Source organism: Triticum urartu, chromosome 2 (genome assembly GCF_003073215.2).
Source record: "Triticum urartu cultivar G1812 chromosome 2, Tu2.1, whole genome shotgun sequence".
Classification (NCBI taxonomy): Eukaryota; Viridiplantae; Streptophyta; class Magnoliopsida; order Poales; family Poaceae; genus Triticum; species Triticum urartu.
The window spans coordinates 702,504,785-702,524,529 of NC_053023.1; the positions used below are offsets into that span (position 1 = coordinate 702,504,785).

General features: G+C 43.7%; 2 protein-coding genes across 2 annotated transcripts; one reads left to right on the forward strand and one right to left on the reverse strand.

Annotated features, from left to right (window-relative positions):
- Nucleotides 1-1,560: 1,560 nt before the first annotated feature.
- LOC125539895 (adenosylhomocysteinase-like) lies at nucleotides 1,561-4,411 on the forward strand. The gene is made up of 3 exons (XM_048703431.1): nucleotides 1,561-2,353; nucleotides 3,346-3,882; nucleotides 3,977-4,411. Exons 1-3 carry the CDS (start codon nucleotides 1,643-1,645, stop codon nucleotides 4,184-4,186), a joined length of 1,458 nt encoding a protein of 485 aa, XP_048559388.1. The 5' UTR covers nucleotides 1,561-1,642; the 3' UTR covers nucleotides 4,187-4,411.
- A 1,883-nt stretch (nucleotides 4,412-6,294) lies between these two features.
- LOC125539896 (serine carboxypeptidase-like) lies at nucleotides 6,295-9,759 on the reverse strand. The gene is made up of 9 exons (XM_048703432.1): nucleotides 9,333-9,759; nucleotides 9,068-9,236; nucleotides 8,835-8,954; nucleotides 8,378-8,521; nucleotides 8,137-8,287; nucleotides 7,867-7,955; nucleotides 7,531-7,789; nucleotides 6,860-6,993; nucleotides 6,295-6,658 (listed from the first exon to the last, which is right to left on the reverse strand). Exons 1-9 carry the CDS (start codon nucleotides 9,698-9,700, stop codon nucleotides 6,530-6,532), a joined length of 1,563 nt encoding a protein of 520 aa, XP_048559389.1. The 5' UTR covers nucleotides 9,701-9,759; the 3' UTR covers nucleotides 6,295-6,529.
- Nucleotides 9,760-19,745: the final 9,986 nt, after the last annotated feature.

The following is a 19,745-nucleotide window of genomic DNA, read 5'->3' on the forward strand; positions in this document are numbered from 1 at the left end:
ACTCTTCTAACAGCCCAGAGTAATCATATTATTATTATTATTATTATTATTATTATTATTATTATTATTAGTGCATCGTCATGATATCATCAACATTGCATCGGCAACACGCTGCCTTCGTACCGGATTATCTAGGTGTTTTGTTAAACCTTTAGTCCTATTATATTTTGTCGTTCCTCCGGAAGGTGAATGGTAGCCCCTCATGTTCCTTCACCTTCTGCTCGGAGTCAGAAGTTTGCGTGGTCTTGTTATATTATCGAAGTTGTATGTCAAATTTTGTCCGATTCGGAGTCCGCTGGTTACCCGAACGTTTGAATATGAGACAATAATAGGCGATCTATATAATAAATGATTTGCTAAATAAAACTTGCAGTCGGGCCAACCACTTCCTTCTTTTCTGTAAGTCCAAGAGCCTCCTAAACCAGCCCAAACCCCTCCCTATCACCCCTACCTATTTAAGCAACACTCACCTTTCTAATCTAGCCTAAACCCTAAAATCCTTCTCAATTTCCGCTCCTCCCAACCCCAACTGTCACCTCACCACCCAATTCCCTCCCTCTCAGATCTGAAAGAGAGAGATCCCAACCGAAACCCTACCCCCACCAGCCGAAAAATATGATGGTGTCATTCCACCCCTCAAATGTAAGCTTATATCTGAAAAATGTGCCAACATTTTTTCGAAAAACACCGCATGCATACCATCGGTCCTGGGGGCCTCTCGACCCCTGATGCAAAATAGGGCTTTCTTAACCACCTCTGTTGTATATGGTTGTGTCAAAGAATTATGCATAGCTTCTGATACATGCAGTATGACTTTGTTCAGCACATCCGAATTTGGTTCAACTACTTCGATAGTGAACAGAACTGCAAATTAATCTGAGATGAAAGGATTTAAAAATGGCAAACCATCATGCCAAATGCCTTGATCATCCTTTAGGGACTCTTTGATACGCGGTATTCTAAAATCATGGGAATTGGAAAAAAAAATTAGGATTGCAATGTCATAGTCATCTCAATCCTAAAAGATCTTTGATTGCTTGATTGCATTATAGGAAAAACAAAGAATTCTTTCAAAGAGGTTTGCTTGGATGCTAAACAACCTATAAAAAATAGTACAGAGAAATCCATAGAAAAAATTTCTATTCGATCAATAGTATGAATCAAACAACTAATTTGAAAAAAAAAGATCCTAAGGATTCTAATCCGTGGAAATTCCAATGAAAATTCTTTGAATCAAAGGAGTCCTTAGTTTCTTTATCATATTTCTCTTCCTGCGTTCAACAAAGTTCTGAAAGAAATTGGTATTTTTGTCTCCAAAAAGTATTAATTCTGTAGTATTATTATAGTAATTTTGATTGTAGGTTTAACTAAGAGGGGATCAATAAACCACGGAGGGGAATAAAATGTTTCGATTCGTAATTTTGCCAGCCGCCAGGGTTGTTCTGACAAATCATCCGGTGGTTTCGTGAGGCGTGGCGCTGACCGTTGATACACAATTGAACGGCTTGGATTGGCCTAGCCCATTTCCACCGGAGCCGCTCCCCATAAAACCCTCCTCACCCCAAACCCTCTCCCATCGCCGCCTCCTCCCACCACTCCTCTCCCTCCTCGGCAGATCCAATCCACCAACCTCCTCTCCTCCATGGCGCTCTCCGTGGAGAAGACCGCGTCCGGCCGGGAGTACAAGGTCAAGGACCTCTCCCAGGCCGACTTCGGCCGCCTCGAGCTCGAGCTCGCCGAGGTCGAGATGCCGGGCCTCATGGCCTGCCGCGCCGAGTTCGGGCCCTCGCAGCCCTTCAAGGGCGCCCGGATCTCCGGCTCCCTCCACATGACCATCCAGACCGCCGTGCTCATCGAGACCCTCACCGCGCTCGGCGCCGAGGTCCGCTGGTGCTCCTGCAACATCTTCTCCACCCAGGACCACGCCGCCGCCGCCATCGCCCGCGACTCGGCCGCCGTCTTCGCCTGGAAGGGCGAGACCCTCGAGGAGTACTGGTGGTGCACCGAGCGCTGCCTCGACTGGGGCGCCGGCGGCGGCCCCGACCTCATCGTCGACGACGGCGGCGACGCCACGCTGCTCATCCACGAGGGCGTCAAGGCCGAGGAGGAGTTCGAGAGGTCCGGCAAGGTCCCCGACCCGGACTCCACCGACAACCCCGAGTTCAAGATCGTGCTCACCATCATCCGCGACGGGCTCAAGACCGACGCCCGCAAGTACCGCAAGATGAAGGAGAGGCTCGTCGGCGTCTCCGAGGAGACCACCACCGGCGTCAAGAGGCTCTACCAGATGCAGGAGTCCGGCACACTCCTCTTCCCCGCCATCAACGTCAACGACTCCGTCACCAAGAGCAAGGTATACCTCCTTCCCTGGTTCCCGTTTTCCATTTCAGATCTGATGCTCTGTGCCAGCGAGCTTCTACTTGTTTGAGCATCATGTTTATGTTGTAGATCTGATTATTTTAGTATTTAGATCTTGTTGTTGTTGCGTAGTTGAGATGAGGCTTAATGGTGAAGCAGCGTTGGGGTATTAGACTAGATCTGTATCTTCGCCTGTGGGTTTAGCAGTGTCTGTTACGCTGATTGTCAACTAACTGACTACTCCACATGCCGGCGTCGGTCTGAATCTGATAATAACAATGGTCACATGTTTTCTGAGTCTGACGGCGATGGAGGGTCTAAGTATAGAATAATCTGGGTAACAAATTTTACTATGTGGCTGCACTCATATTAGTGTGAAGCACTGCTATGTCATGCACTGAATTATGTGATTTATTCTCTGTAGTTTGTTTAATGTACTCTTGTTTCGTTTTAATCAAAAGGTATAATGAAATGACATGTTAACCTTGCCAACGATTTGTGTTTTAAAAAGTAAACTCTAATCTATGTTTCTTCTGTATATTTGTCTTTGTTTCCAGTGTTTGTTAGGCTGGTTGTTAAGTGTTAACTAACTACTAATAATAACATTAGTTGCATGTTTTCTGGATCTGACGGCCAGGGAGGGTCTGAATATAGAATATCATTTGAGCACGAGCACTACGTCATACACTGAATTATGTGATGTATTCTATTTACTTGTTTGTTTAATCAATTTACTCTTGGTCTGCTTTAATCAGAAGGTAGAATGCAGTGACACGTTCACCTTGCTAACAATTACTAACCCATTTGTTGTAAAAAAACACTAATCTCAGTTTACAACCTTTACGGTATGCCATGCTCGATTATGTGATTTATTCTGAGTAATTATTTGTTCAGTGTACTCTTGTTCTGTTTTAATCAGAATTTAGAATGCATGACATATTCACCTTGCTAACAAATACTAATCTGGACCATGTTTCTTGTCAACAGTTTGACAACCTTTACGGTTGCCGCCACTCGCTCCCTGATGGTCTTATGAGGGCCACTGATGTTATGATTGCCGGCAAGGTTGCTGTGGTCTGCGGTTATGGTGATGTTGGCAAGGGCTGTGCCGCCGCACTCAAGCAGGCTGGTGCCCGTGTGATTGTGACAGAGATCGACCCCATCTGCGCCCTTCAGGCCCTGATGGAGGGCATCCAGATCCTCACTTTGGAGGATGTTGTCTCTGATGCTGACATCTTTGTGACCACCACTGGAAACAAGGACATCATCATGGTTGACCACATGAGGAAGATGAAGAACAATGCCATTGTCTGCAACATTGGTCACTTTGACAATGAGATCGACATGAACGGCCTCGAGACCTACCCTGGTGTCAAGCGCATCACCATCAAGCCTCAGACTGACCGCTGGGTCTTCCCTGAGACCAACACTGGCATCATTGTTCTTGCTGAGGGGCGTCTGATGAACCTTGGCTGTGCCACTGGCCACCCTAGCTTTGTCATGTCCTGCTCATTCACTAACCAGGTATGATCAATGTGTAGTCAACTGTCAACTAGTATTGAGTTCACAACTGATAGGACAACCATGAGTTAGCATCCAATTTTGTGCTTTGCTGCAGGTCATTGCTCAGCTTGAGTTGTGGAACGAGAAGGCCACCGGCAAGTACGAGAAGAAGGTGTACGTGCTCCCCAAGCACCTGGACGAGAAGGTCGCCGCCCTCCACCTGGGCAAGCTGGGTGCCAGGCTTACCAAGCTCACCAAGGCCCAGTCTGAGTACATTAGCATCCCAGTCGATGGTCCCTACAAGCCGGCGGCATACCGGTACTAGTGTGTCTGTCCAGCACGACTAGCGGCTGTCCTGAGCCTGAGAGGCGCACGGCGACCTATGAACTATCCTGTTTTCCTTTGCATTATCTATCTAGATTTAGGCATGTTGTCTATTAGGTGGAGGATTTGTCATGGTTTGAGACCGCTGAGGGTGTGGTGGATTGCTATTGCCCAGAAATAATAGTGTTATTATTTTGGTTTAAATGAGGAGGTGTGTTTTGCCGGATACGGTTTTGTCCTTCTGATTCTACATGTCTGATGCTCCGTCCATCGACGTGACAAATCTTTTGCCTCCGTTTCGGAAAAAGAATAGTCCGTGAGTGGTGTGATGTGAGTTACTGAGCTCCAAGGGCAGATAATATTTACATATAGCTGGGCGTTTGTTTATGTGCGCCAGTTTTCAGGCGCTCATTGTTACACAACAAAAAACGTCTCCTATGGCTAGAACTCAAAGCCTTTGTGTAAAGGACAATAGAAGTAGCGAGCTATTCTATGTTGGCGCTATTATTAGATCGTGTTTATGCGCCTACAGCGGGAGTGTCGGCGCTGAAGAATGGAATGGAACCGGCTGATCGCTAGGCTGCTCAAGGATTATCTTCGAGTCTGACTGTCTCGATATTCTGATATTAAGCCCATCCGGATGCTTCCAAATTGCTCCCAGGGTTTCATTTGCGCATTGTCCAAGAGAGGCGACACAGCTTAGCTAGGGTTTCATATGATCCAAATTATGTAATTTCTTGGGAAGACCTCCGAGTTTTCTCCTAGCTCTACTTGTTTTTTTTTTTGTTTTTTGTTTTTTGAACAAACTAGCTCTACTTGTTGAGATGCAACTGTTATTTGAGTTGAATAAAGTGTGCCACAAGTTCAAAAGAATGGACACTTTAAACCTTTGGTTTAACAGAATGTAGCAAAGGAAAAATGGAGAAAATTTTCCTTTGGTCTCCGTTTTTTCAGAAGAAAAACACAGGAATTTTACAGTCTGCTTGGACCTCCTTTCCAAATTTCTGTGCATGAATAATGAGACTGATACTTAAATGGCATAATAACATAGTGCTACCTACACTACTCCCTCTGTCCCATAATGTAAGACATTTTTTGCCATTACACTAGAATCAAAAAATGTCTTGCATTATAGAACGGAGGGACCCTCTGTCCCATAATGTAAGACGTTTTTTGCCATTACACTAGAATCAAAAAATGTCTTGCATTATGGAACGGAGGGAGTAGTATAATACGTTAGTTTAGGCTGGTCATGATGGGGAGTAACTTATATTAATGTCATGCATATGACACTAGTCTAACTTACTACCTTCATAGTGCAAAGTAACATAGTAGTAGTATCATAAATGGCTTCATTTATTAGCTTGTAAACTCATCCTTTCTCGGGAAGTGCTATGTTATATTAACATATTAGGCTATCCATAGTGGGAGTAACTTAGTTAGTAACTTAACACACCCCAAGACAATTTTGCTTATGTGGCAAGTATTTAATGAGGAGAGAGGTGTTTGGAGTAACATAATATATTACTGTAACATAACGCTTCCCGAAATAAAATGAGTCTATAAGGCAGTAAGTGAAACAATCTATGACACTACTACTAAGATACTTTGCACTATGGAGGTAGTAACTTAGACTAGTGTCATATGCATGACACTAGTAGGAATATAAGTTACTCCCCACTATGACCAGCCTTATGTTACTCTAAACACCTCTCTTCTTATTAACTACATGCCACATAAGCAAAAATTTCTTAAAATGCGTTATGTTACTGTCTAAGTTACTTCCACTATGACTAGCCTTACAAGAGGGATTACTAATTATACTCCCTCCGTTCACTTTTATAAATCATTTCAGACAACTTAAAATGGGCTGTTTTGTACATTGTCTGAAATGTCTTCGAGGTCTTATAAAAGTGAACAGAGGAAGTACCTTTTATTGTTTGACTTTGTTTACCAGGATTCCTGTGTTTTTCAAATTCCTATGAATCAAACACCCAAGTTTGCAAAATTTCTGCGTTTTTCTAACCCTCTATTTTACACATGCATTCCTATCAATTTTCTAGTATGTTCTTTTCTAGAATCTTGTGAACCAAAGGAGGCATAAGGGAATGCATAAAGTAGTCCACATGTCACTCATTGGCGATAATCTTCGTGATACATTCGGCATTCGCATTGCCCCAGCAATCCTCTGAAAGCCTTTTATTACACGCTCATCAACCTCGAGCACCGTACAAGGGAAATAGCATATGCACGGTCGCCCACGAGCTTCCCATCACCTAAGATCATCCCAAGGCATGTGCGTGCACACCAGATACATTACACTAGTAGCCAGCGCAAGGATGGATTATATGGCGAAGTCGAGCCTCTGAGAGCTCGAGGAGGCGTCTGAAAGGTTTCCTGACATCCACCTCTTGAGCATCTCCAAGGCGGCCTTCGGTTGATCCATGGGTACCATGTGACCAGAATCGTGGACCTGATCATAGTGCCAAAAACATCTCTAGTTAGTCTCACAGTAAAATCCAAACTGATGTAGCGCGGCACAATACGCAACAGGCATTTGCCCTTATAACACTCTGCTCTACTGTATTGACAGATAATCTCTTGAGTAAAGGCCTGGTTATTGTTTGTTCCAGAACTGACTGTTGGTAAGGGGGTCAGCTTTGCGTTTGCGTACCTTCAAGAAACTCAAAGGGCCATGGCTTTTTAGAACGCCGGCTTCTTTTCCATCAACCGTGAAGGGTTTCTCCGCTGAGGACACGAAGGCTTTCTTTCCAGACCATTCCATAGAGTCTACCCATCTTGAGTTTCCTGCCCAAGTCACCAGTAGATTATATATGTATGCCATCAGGAAAACAAAGCTAGAATCAAGAAAATCAATAGCGGAGCATATTTATTTTGAACCGTATATTGTCCTACTTATTTCATGCACTTGTTATACAGTTAGCCGTTATGTACAACACAACATGAAAAGCAATGAAGGTAGATTTTATCCCTTTCTGTGATTTGACAAGTATAGATGACCTCTACTAGGTCAATTATGCCTTGCGTTATTCAAATGTGTGACAACATATATTTCTAAACCGTGCTTCCAATACGATTTCCATACTACAGAACCAATCAAGATTCAAGCTGTATGATGCATATTAAAGCCCATTAAATTCTTAATGGATCTCTTGCACGAATCACAATTGTAAGGAAGCATAGCACAAGTATCAGATGACAAAAGTGTAGCAATGTGATTTTCAGCGTGAAGAATGTCAGATGATATGTGGTATAGACAAAACGGAAGCAAATTATAGCATACAATTTTCAAGAGTTTTCTGTTGCAAGTTGTAAGACACTCACCCAGCCAGTTGCATATGAGATCATACTCTCCAGCATAAATCAGCACTTTGATGTCGTTCTCAAGGAGTTCAGGGATCCCAACTTCAAGGTTCCTCATCCAATCTAAGAGCATAGCCTGATAGACAGTCGGGCTGCAGGAGACGAACTCTATGTCTCCAACGCCTAGGCTCTGTCTGACAGATTTCAGATTGAGAAACTTCTCCAAATTAGAAAAATCATAGCATAGGCTCCCCACGCATGGCTTCCTGACGTCATAATACTGCAAAGATGAGGCGATCAATCAGAAAATTTCAAAAAATGAGGAAGAACCAAATAAACTTTTGTATTCCACCCTACATTTTTGTTCCCGATTATCAACCTGATGGAACTGAATATTGTATTGCAAACAAAATAGGCAGCAAAGCAAGATACAGTGCCAGAGGTACCTGAAACAAAAGACACAATCAAGTGAGGTATATCAGAGTTGGGCTTATGCCTTTTCTTACTTCCATGAACAAATTGGCACAACAAAGCAATGATGTTAATGAAGACAGTCTCCAAGAGGCCAATTGACGAATGGTACAGATTTATTACACACAAGCAAACGACGAGTCCAGGAATAATTACCGCACAGCTTGACAGCAAATTCACAAGGAGGAACTATTTTATTAATCTTAGTAAATTCTGACTGTGTGATTAAACCCATATCCAATGCATAATCGGTGTATGCCTTATACTGTATCGCTGGATCTGTAAGTCCGTTACCAATTGCAAAACCCTGAAAAATTAACAGCAAGGGTGGATTCAAGCGACAAAAACCTTTATAACACAGAACAATATGGATAGATCCAGAAAGAGATGACTAAACCTTCAGATTGATGTGAATGCCCTCATTGTTCTTGTTCCCCTTGTACACCCGAGTTGCAAAGGCAGGAATGTAGTGCCCAGCATATGACTCCCCAGTTATATAGAAATCGTTTTCAACATACTCCGGGTGCTCCTTGAAGAAGGCCTATCAAAATCGCATGCAGAAAGATGCAAGGAACTTATATGAGAAAAAACACAGAAGGCCATTTTTACATCTTGATTGCAACTCACAAATAAGGTCACTCTAGTTCACCTCAACTCTTGCATAACTAACCTTCTCGCCACAATAGGAAGCACCCACATCAAAGGTAAGGATTAACATACATATGAATATATGATGCATACATGCTCACCGACTGGTAATGCATACCATAATATTTCGAGTCCGTAAGAATGAACTAGGGCTTATCTTCATTTCATTTATGCATCCTATCACAATAGGGACGAGAATTAATTACCTGCAGGAAGTCATATAGGTCGTTGCTGACGGTCGCTTCGTTATGGCGGGTATCCCGCGAATCAGAGCTGTAGCTGAACCCAGTCCCAGTTGGCTGATCAACATAGATAAGATTGGACTCCTGCAGCAGCCAATATCCAAACAGATTGAAGGTTATACAAGGTTCTAAGCAATCTCTAAGAAAAATACCACACAGATTGATTAGTACACAAACTGTCTGTATATATATTATACCTGATCCCAGCCAAACTCATTCCAGAGTAGCGACATGTTGTCTGCTATGTTGAAGGGGCCATTCTCGTAGAAGAGGGCTAGCTCGCTGCTGCAGCCGGGCCCTCCCGTCAGCCAGATCACCACGGGGTCCTCCTTGTGCCGCCTGGATTCGAAGAAGAAGTAGAAGAGCCTACACGCAAGAGTGGCAGATGTCAAGACACAGGAAGGATCCTCACGAGAAACGCGGCATCAACGAAGAGGCCGGAGACTGGATGAGTGAGCTCACCTGGCGTCGTGAGTGGTGGGGAGGCGGTAGTACCCGGCGTGGTGCCCGAGGTTGCTCACCGACGTGCCGCCGCCGCCGTCGTCCCCGGCCACCAGAGACGCGAGGAGGATCGGCCTCTCGACGAGGGTTCCGGCCGGGAGAGCATCGCTGCCGCCGACGCCGACGCCGCCGGGGCGGCGGGGGAAGGCGTCGCGGGGGTGGAGGTTGAGGGCGCGGATGAGGTCGGCGCCGGCGGAGCGGGGGGTCTTCGGGGCGAGGGAGCGCGCCGAGGAGGGGAGGAGGAGCAAGGATTCGTGCTCCGGCGCGGCGGCGGCGGCGGCGGCGAGGAGCAGAAGCAAGAGGGTGCGAGACTGACCTGTGGGTCCCATGGCTACCGGTGGTGGTGCGGTGCGGTGACCTGAACTGACGGAAATGTGGGAGTGATACTGCTACTAGATCTTTTTGGCCTGTTTCTGCGACGATGATGGGCCCACCGGTCAGCGAGAGTCGAAGGCATCTTTTGACCTCGCGCGAGCAGGAGGGTGTGCGTCGTCCACGTGCCTGAGTTTTCGATGAGTCTAGACTTCCAGTCATCTCATAGTGTGTTCCCAACTCTGCCCCTGCGAAAATAGTTTTTTTTTTAGCGTTCCGCTAAGCTACCGGTGAATCTCTGGCCAACGGGCTTCTCCCACCTTCTTGAGTAGTATCTCACTTCATTTGGTTTTCTTATTACTGGTATTCGATTCCTTTGCTGTTTTTCTTTGGCGTCGGTATTTCTCTGCCCGGACGGGTGTTAAGATCTTTTCAGGGCCGGCCCTAGCATCTTAGAGGCCCTTGTGCGAACTTCTGAACTCCACCGGTCATGGGCCCTCGCCTTGGCACGGCTCTGATTGCCATGACTATTACCAATAATGTTGTGGCAGGTGTGTAGTGGCTGTGACCCGTCGGAAGAACCGACAACGAGATTCATCCAACGAGAAAAATCATTGGTTGCATGGTGCCTAATTAGTGGAGTATTGCATGTTTTTTTTAGCTTGAATCGGAGTATTGCATGATGCATGGGGCCTAATTAAAGGAGTGTTGCATGCTTTTTAATTTTGTGAGAAGGAGTATTGCATGCTGCGACTCATACTTGCCAAACTAAATGGGATTTTTGGCTGCATGGAATGGATACACATCTCACACTGCATAGATCCGGCATTAATTGAGATCGATAATCAAGGATATTAGCAGATTGGCTGATTTCATGGCCAAAATTTTCACCGCAGAGTTAATTCCTAGCTTGGTCGCGCAGCGGGAGTAGGTGACTGGCTGAATGGTTGTCTCTTGGCTGGTCTTTTTACCTTCTCTATCTTTTCTTCTTCCTAATATGCTTATATATCTATTAGAGACATGCAAACGGATGGTCCCCTGCTTGGGCTGGGCCCTAGGCAGTCGCACTCCTCGCCATGCCCCAGGGCCGGCCCTGGATCTTTTCCTCCTCGCAACGTGGCTTCGTCTCCCTTTTGTCCGCCCCTTCAGCAGACGATGACGGGGCGATGAGTAGATAGGTTAGGGTTCTAGACCTCATAAACGTGACGGCTCGGAAGGAAGGCGACGCTTCTTCTTTGAGTCAGTCTTTCGATCGGGTTCCAAGAATCCTTCACTCCACCCGTCGCGAAGGATTAGACGAAGCTCCGACGTAAATTCCTATCATCTCATCGGGTCGGCAAGGTTGGGATTTCTCGTCACGCGTATGCGACAATGAGATTTGATGTCAAGTTCTACAAATCAGTTCAAGGGTTTAACAACGACAAATGCGACTCTAGGGCATTGGTCCTTAAGGGCACATGCATGAGAAAATCTCAACTGTCATCGACAAGGTCAGGTCGACTTCGATATAAAAACGACACGTCGGTGGCTCGTTCCGGTGGCAATAGTGGTCCTTTGGTGATTCAAGGGCCTTAATGCAATCCATATCATTTTTTGATGTTTTGTATTTCCGGTGAACTTTTATAATAGATTTGACTCCTTTTTGCAAAATATAGGTATTTCTCCACGGAGGCCCACAACTTTTTATGATACTAGATGATGCCCCCTGTGTTGCTGCGGCCTGCGGGAACCATGTTAAGACAAATGCATCAATAAGTGCTTAAAAGCAACTAAAATTAATGAGAATACAAATATAAGAGTGTACTTAGTTTACATTTTAGAAAGAATAAGGACATGCAAAGTATGTGACAAAATGATTTAGGGATAAGTATATTTTTCGTCCCTCAATTTTCTCGAAAGTATAGAAATGGTCCTTCAACTTCAGAACCAGTAAAACTTAGTCGCTCAACTTCTTAAACCGGATAACTTTAGTCCCTCGTACCGCTTCGGGTGGTTTCATTGATGATGTGGCATGGATTTGACCATGGTCTTCCAAGTTGATTGTCACCACATCATTTTTTCTCTCTCTCTCTCTCCCCTCTTCTCGTCTTTGTTCTGTTTTCCTCTGCAATAGGAATTTCGTCGAATAGTTGATGTGCACACTTGTGGGGTCGTTCTGCCTGCGCTCGTCGGCCTCCGCCTGTTGTTGCCGCCTTAGAGCAGAAGATAGGAGAGACATAGAGCGTTGGGAGGAGCTGACGGATGGCTGGGCCGGGAAGACGAGGTGCGGCGAGGCCAGCAGGGCCATGGCGGAGCTGTGCGTGTGACCAGCAGCGCCGAGGCACGCGGCCGGTGCAATTTTCGGGGTACATCCCCTCCCCTAGCAGTGGACACCTTGAGGCGGCGCTACAGGTCGCGAGTGCGCGGCTAGAGGCGCATGACTTGGCCATGGAGGACCTGCACGCCTCCCTCCTCTGTGGTCAACGTTCAATAAGCACTCAAGCAGTACAGCCTAGACCACGGCTCCTCGCTCGGGTGCGATGTGTGCACGCCCAATGTGATGCTCACGCTTAGCCTGGCGTTTGCCATTAAGAAGCTCATGCAGAGCACGGTGCGTGCCTGCTGCTCGCATGTATGAGACAACGCCGAGGCGGCGCGGCAGGGCATGGCATAGCCCAGTGGCAGCGGAGCACGGCGATGTGCGGCGGGCACGACTTCACCGTGCTGCGGGTCCTTCAAGCTGATGTGTGGCAAACTTCACCTTTTCCGCGTCCGTGCATCCTGCTGTGGTCAACTCTCTAACTGTCTTGCGGAGCCAGACATCTGCTACTATCGGCTCGGTGCTACTGGAAAACACCAGCGGATTCAGCCTAAGAAAACGGGCTAAATGATCAACAGGTGGTGGTGGTGGTGGGTTGTTGTTGTTGTTCCCCTGATTTTGATTCTGGACTAACAACTGCATCAATGTGTTCTGCTGCTGGATCAACTGGGTGAGCTCCGGTGGAAAGGTAAATCCGGGGTCACGTCTCGGAGGCTTCTGAGGTTTCAGAAAAAATGAGATTTAAGAATAGAGGGGGGTCTAAAGAGAAAACACTACCCATATGCACATGAGGCAAAAGCAAACAATTCACTTCATTCAATCAATCAAACAAGGGCATACAATCGATCTAACTATCGCAAAAGTGATCGGACTACTATATTTACATGGTGGACTACTACTACTGATGAGGTGGTCTACTAGAAATATTCTTCGGTTGTAGACTCCATTATATCTGCTCCAGCTTCATCAACATAGTCATCATCGCTATCATCTGGATCCGAGTCGGTGTCATCGATGATGATGTAGTCTTCCGAGCGAATCTCCTTGGGTTCTTCGTCTTCTTCTACTGGTGTAGGGCCTCCCATAAATATTCCAATCTTCTTGATCAGATCATTATTCTTCTCCACTAATACTTCGATTTCCTCTCCATAATCTTCACGTGTAGCCTTGAGTTCTTCCTCCAGTTCCTTGATTCTTGTCCTCGCCTTCTTCAGATCTATCATGTCGGCGCACATCTGGTTCTCCTGACGTCGAATATGCTGGTTTAACTCTTGGATAAAAGCTGCGACTGATCTATCCTTTCTGGTGCTGATCATCTCCCAGTGCTCATCTCAGCGCCCACAAATCTGGTAGATAGTATCCTTGAGATCATTGCGGTAAACTTCTCCAATGCATCCCATGGCGATGTGAGCTGCCATGCTCTTTCCTAGAATCCAAGTTGGTGCATCAAAAGAAAACTCTATGGGCTCAGTGACTGGCATGAACATCCTTCCTGGAACTTGAACTTGAATCATCCAACGCTCTTCTTCAGGTAAAGTGGCGTTGTAAGTTCCGATGAAGCTTGGTACTCCTATGTTCAGGTATCTAGTGACTTCCTTCAAGTGACGTCCAAAGGGTGTATCTTCATCCGGTTGAGTGAACTTGTTCCTTGCATCCGCCATTCTAAAAGAGTAGAAAAGATGAGAAGTCAGAAAGAGAAGAGAGTGAGTAGTGATCTAGGTCTTTAGCTTAGTGGTCGTGTCCTACAGTCAACGTGTGCTCTGATACCATCTTGTAGCGACCAGACCTCAAACGGTCCAATCTCTGTGCTCAGGTGTCATCCCTGGATCGGTAATGCTGACACCACACAGTACTTGAAGGATTTATAACAAAGTAGCAATCACACACTTATTACATCGAGTGTCTCAAAAAAGAACTTATTACAATAAATATGGCTTAAGGCCATCTAATAACGATAACAGCGGAAAGCTTGGAATATAGGTGAGTCCATCAACTCCAACGGCATCACTGAGTATAGAACCACGACCTAAAAACACCTTAACCATCGTCTGAAAAGTCTGCAACATTAACGTTGCAGCCTGAAACGGGTCAGCACATGGAATATGCTGGCAAAGTAACACATAGAGAGTAATGGAATGAAATAGGCTATTCTATATGCATATTTGGCTGGTGGAAAGCTCTATGGTTATAGTTTTGCGTAAAGCCAATTTTTCCCTACTGCAAAGGAATAAATTTTATTTAACTATCATGGTAGTTGTTAAACATTGAGAATGGTTGACAGCATTCTCAATCCCAATTAAGCATCATCATTAAACAAAACCCAACAAAATTAAATTTTAGAGTAACATGTTGAGATTCACATGATAATCCAGATACTAGATACTCAAGATGTCCATAACCGGGGACACGGCTAATCATGATTAGTTTATACACTCTGCAGAGGTTTGTGCACTTTTCCCCACAAGACTCGGTCACCTCCTTTTGGTTTCTCGCACTACATGGTGTTTGAGAAGACGGATGACCGAGACATAGTCTTTCAGAAACGCTAGCACCTTACGATCGGGTAGACCGTTACACCTACTTTCCCCTACATCTGCTAGTTTACCACTGTAAGAGTTCACACAACTTAATCAACTATGCTAGAGCCCATAATAGCTTGTGGCTGCACACGGGAGTTTCTAGCATGAATAATCTCATGATCCCTTTGAGCCTGGGTGGCAGTCCAAAAGAAAACAGGCAATCGCTGGAATACCCAGGTGCCTCAATCCACCCAGATGTGTGTTTAAGTTGCCACCTTAAATAAACCATTAATTAACAATCTCACATCTGTCATGGATACACTCACCCAATCCACGTCTACTATCATAGCATGGCGTAATAAGCAAACGTAGAAGTAACTCCCAAAGGTTTGATGTAACAGGACAATATGTGCTACCTCATCAACTACTTCCCAAAACCACAATTTAATTAGATCCTAATCATGCAATGTGTGAGGATTGATCTAATGCAATAAAACTGGGTAGAGGGAAAACATGATCAAAATGTTACTTGCCTTGCTGATTATCCGGAAAACCTAGCGATTCGAAGTAGCAAGCGACGCACTCCGGGTACTCTACCGCAAACAAACAAGTATACAATAAGTACTCAACTAATGCACAGGTAAAACTCAAATAAAAGATCTAACCAGAAAGTTCAACTTAAGAACTCCGGTTGGCAAAAAGAATCAAATCGAACGAAGCAACGAAAAACAAACGACAAAAGAAACAGGCTTCGTTTACTATTCTGGATCTAGGGCAAATTTTACAGTGGCAAAAACTTGTTTGAGTTGGTTAAATGGAAAGAGGGTTTCGAGACGAAACTCCAGGCGCTTGAATCGCCTGATTCCGATAAACGAGCGAAAAGTTAGACTAAAACGAAAATCGGATCAGAAATCACGATCAGAAAAATCACGGATTTAATCCGAGAAAAAGAAAAACGACGAACGTTTGTTAAAACGAACGAACGGACGAACACTCGCTAATTAAATAAACCAGAAAAACCCGATCTATTAAAAAACCAAAACAAAAAAAAAAACGAACAAAACCGTCGGAAAACCGAACGGTTTTTCGAGAAAAACCGGCGGTGGCGAGACAACCTCCGACGACGGTGATGTCGGCGGCGGCGGCGGCGGCGCGGGGCTAGGGCGGCTAGGGTTTGGGAGGGGGGTCCGGCTGGGCCTTCCTGGCTTATAAAGCCGTCCGGGCCTAGTGTCCGGGTTGGACACGGCTCGTTAGGTCTGTTGCGGTTTTTTTAAATAGTTATGCTTAGAAAAAAATAAAAGGAATACTAACCGGACTCCAAAAATCCCAAAATAAATTTTCCCCGGCTTCTAAAATCAAGCCGCATAGGGTGAACATTAATTTGGGGCCTAAATGAAATTTTGAAAAACGCGCATTTTTCCTAAATTCAAATAAAATAGCGAATAAAACCAACATAAAATCTTATTTGATTTTTTTATTAAATCCTCAATATTTTTTATTTTGGGAAAGTCATTTTATTCCCTCTCTCATATTTTTGTAATTGTAATAGAAATAATTAAAGATAAAATAAATAAAATCAAATGATCCTATTTTTCAAAATTTGAGACAACTCAAATATGAAAATAACGAAATCCCCGACTCTCTCCGAGGGTCCTTAAGTTGCGTGAAATTTGTAGGATCAACCAAAATGCAATAAATATGATATGTAATGATGATCTAGTGTATAACATTCCAAATTGAAAATTTGGGATGTTACACAACTACTTCTAAAAAATATTCCCTCCGTCCGGAAAAGCTTGTCTCTCAAATAGATGTATCTAGCACTACATCCATTTGAGGGACAAGCTTGGGACAAGATTTTCTAGACGAAGAGAGTATTTCATTACTTCAAAACACAATGGTTTCACTCATTTCCAAATACTGATTTCAATTACTCATTCAAAGTGATTTCATATTTCACAAAATCGAGGTTTCAATTATTTTCAAAGATCGGTTTCAGTTATTTCGAAAGATCAATTTCAATAGTTTCAAAAACGTCAGTTTTGATTATTTAAAAGACTCATTTAAAATTTTATAATAAATGGTTCATATCATTTTCAAAATACCCATCCAATTTTCAAACCCATTTCATTGTGTTCGAAGATTGATTTTGATGAATTCAAAATATCAATTTTGGTTTCTAAGAAGATCTATTTCAATTTTTTCAAACAACCAACTTCATTATTATTTTAAATCAATAAAAAATGATTCCAACTTTAGTAACACTCTTATCAACACTACCATTTTCACGCGTTTCAAATAACCCATTTCAGTTTTTTTAAATAGGCCGACTAAAAAAATTATTCGAAAAAAGCAATTGCAATTGCGCTAAAACTCAGTGGACTGAGTTTTTATAAAGTCTCAGTTGAATCTCTTTACCATTAGATTTCTGTGTTGCTTTATGATGTGTGCAGCCCTGTTGACTTGTAAACGAGCCCACGTAGGGGACGAACTGGGTGGGCTGCGTTTTTGTCCTGTTTTTTGTGTGTGTCAGGGCAGGCTTTGGACGGTGGGTTGGAAAATACAATTTTTTACTTTGTTTGTTGGGCTTTATTCTGTCCAGGTCAGCTTCTATTTTCTTATTCTTTCCTACAAGCGAGAACGGACATATATATAGACTGAAGTGCCTTGTGTCGGTATTAGGAGCAGTATGAAGCATTTAGCTTACAACACCTGTAAATTATTATTATTATTACCTTTTTATTTTTTATTTTATTTTCCATTTTTGGGTTTATACTGGATTGCTAAACTAAGTTTTAGCCAAGTCCCAATCAACTCTTTGACCGTTAGATTTTCCTATGCTTGTCTTTGTATTAAATTGAAATGTTTTAGGTGCGCGACCGACCTGTTTTCTTCCTTGTTTTTTGTTTCTCTCGTGTCGGCCGGGTATGCGCTATGGGCTGACCTTTAGCGGTTATTTTTTCTTGTCTAGTTTTGGGATTTCCCTTTTTGTTTTTTAGGCTGCAATTTTTCAGAGGGGGAAACAAACCGTCTGAAGAGGGAGGAGAATCGGTTGAGAACTATCAGGAGCAACCATTTTGTATGATCATTATATTTTATTTTATTTTTGTAAGTGTGTAATGTTTTTTATTATGTTTCTTGTGATGATGATTTTTATTTTTGCATTTTGTATTTTCAAGTTTTTCTTTTTCTTAAAACTTTTTTGTACCATTTTTTATTAAACAACTTTGGGGGGGGAGGGCAATTGCATGTCCGCCATTAGGCACACAACTGCAAGTGTCGTGCCTGACTATAACTCTGTGCAATTTTGTGTCAGGAGGTCAACTGCATGCCTGCCACCAGGCATGCAATTGCAAGTGTCACCCTCGATTGCAACTCTATTTTTCTGTGTATGAGGGGTAGTTGCATGTTTGTCACCAGGCATGCAACTGCATGTGTCGTCCTTGACTGCAACTATGTGGTGTTTGTCAGTCGGGGAAAGGAGGCATTTGCATTACTACCACTAGGCACGCAACTACAAGTGTCGCCCCAACTGGAACTACGTGTCATCAACGTGACTGCATTTCTATGGCGTTTTTGTCCGGGGAGGGAGAAATTTCATGTCTGCCACTAGGCACACAACCGCAAGTGTCGCCCTGAATGTAACTGCATGTCTTCAATGCGATTGCAACTTACCGGTGTTTTGTCGACGGTAAGGAAGTTGCATGTCAGGCACTAGGCACGCAGCTGCAAGTGTTGCACACGACTGCAACTGCATGTCTTCAACATGGTTGCAACTTAGTGGTGGTTTATAGGAGGAGGGGGTAGTTGCATGTCTTCTACTATGCATGTAACTGCAAGTGTCACCACTGTATGCAACTGCATGTCTTCAACATGATTGCAAGTGTCACCCTGACTGCAATTGCATGTCTTCAACACGACTACAACTTACCAGTGTTTTGTCGAGGGGAAGGAAGTTGCATGTCAGGCACTAGGCACGCAACTGCAAGTGTCGCCCTCCGACTGCAAACTGCATTTCTTCAATGCGATTAACAACTTATTGGTGTTTTGTCAGGTGAGGGGGCAGTTGCATGTCTTCTACTAAGCATGTAACTGTAAGTGTCGCCCCCAACTGCAATTATATGTCTTCAACGCAACTGCAACTCTGTTGTATTTTATCGGGGAGGGGCAGCGGAAGTTGCATGTTTGCCACTAGACATGCAACTACAAGACTCGCCTTCGGTTGCTTCGTATGAGATTTTGTTAAATAAATATTCAACTTCGTGTCCAACCTATTTAAAAAATTGTCTTGTATTATCCAATAAATATAGATATTTCTTGAAAGAAAGAAAGAAAGAAGAAACAAGATAGAAGAAAATAAAAGTAAAGGCAGAAGAAAAAAGAAACATAAAAAACAATTCAGTAAGAAAATAGAGAAACAAAAGAAATGAAAGGGAAAAAACTAAAAAATATTCATGTGCCACCTTTTTTTGAGTCTAATTCATTTTTCCAACTAAACCAGAAAAATTGAAACCCGTAGCTAGGGTGTGCGCTGGGCTAGTTACCCACACGTAACTATTATATTTTCATTTTAAATTATTTCTATAGTGTTTTCTCCATTGTTTTTCATCTCTTCATTTTCCACTTGTTGAATAGGCTGAAGTATTTCTCCCAAGGGCCAGCAAGTTAGCCGTGTATTTGTACCTGTAGCAGAATAGAGAAGGGAATTAAATTGGTAAAAAGAAAACAAGTCATATGGGGCAAGCCCAGCCCAAGACGTGGAGACAACGAAGCAGCACCAGCCGCCAGCCCTGTGCGGGGAGCAAACAGCCTAGGCCGATGTCGCTGACGTCAGCGACTACTGAGACGTAGGCCGAATTCAGTTTTTTCACATGACCAATTTCATATTAAAAAAGTTCTGAATATTTTTTATGGTAAACTTTGACAAATGTTTTGTATGGTTGCGAATTTCAACACGAAATGGCATATGTGGAAGTTGTGGAAAAATAACAAAATCATTGCTTTAAAAATGCTACTTCCTCCGTTCCGAATTACTTGTCGCAGGTATGGATGTATCTAGATGTATTTTAGTTCTAGATACACCCATTTCTGCGACGAGTAATTTAAAACGGAGGGAGTAGTTTTAAAAACGTTTTGGAGTTCTAATTTCGTTTTTTTCCCACGGCTTGCGCGAATGGCAATTCTGAAATCTGAGTTGGCCATTTTCCAGACTCTGTAGTGCTGACACTGTTTATAACTTTAAAA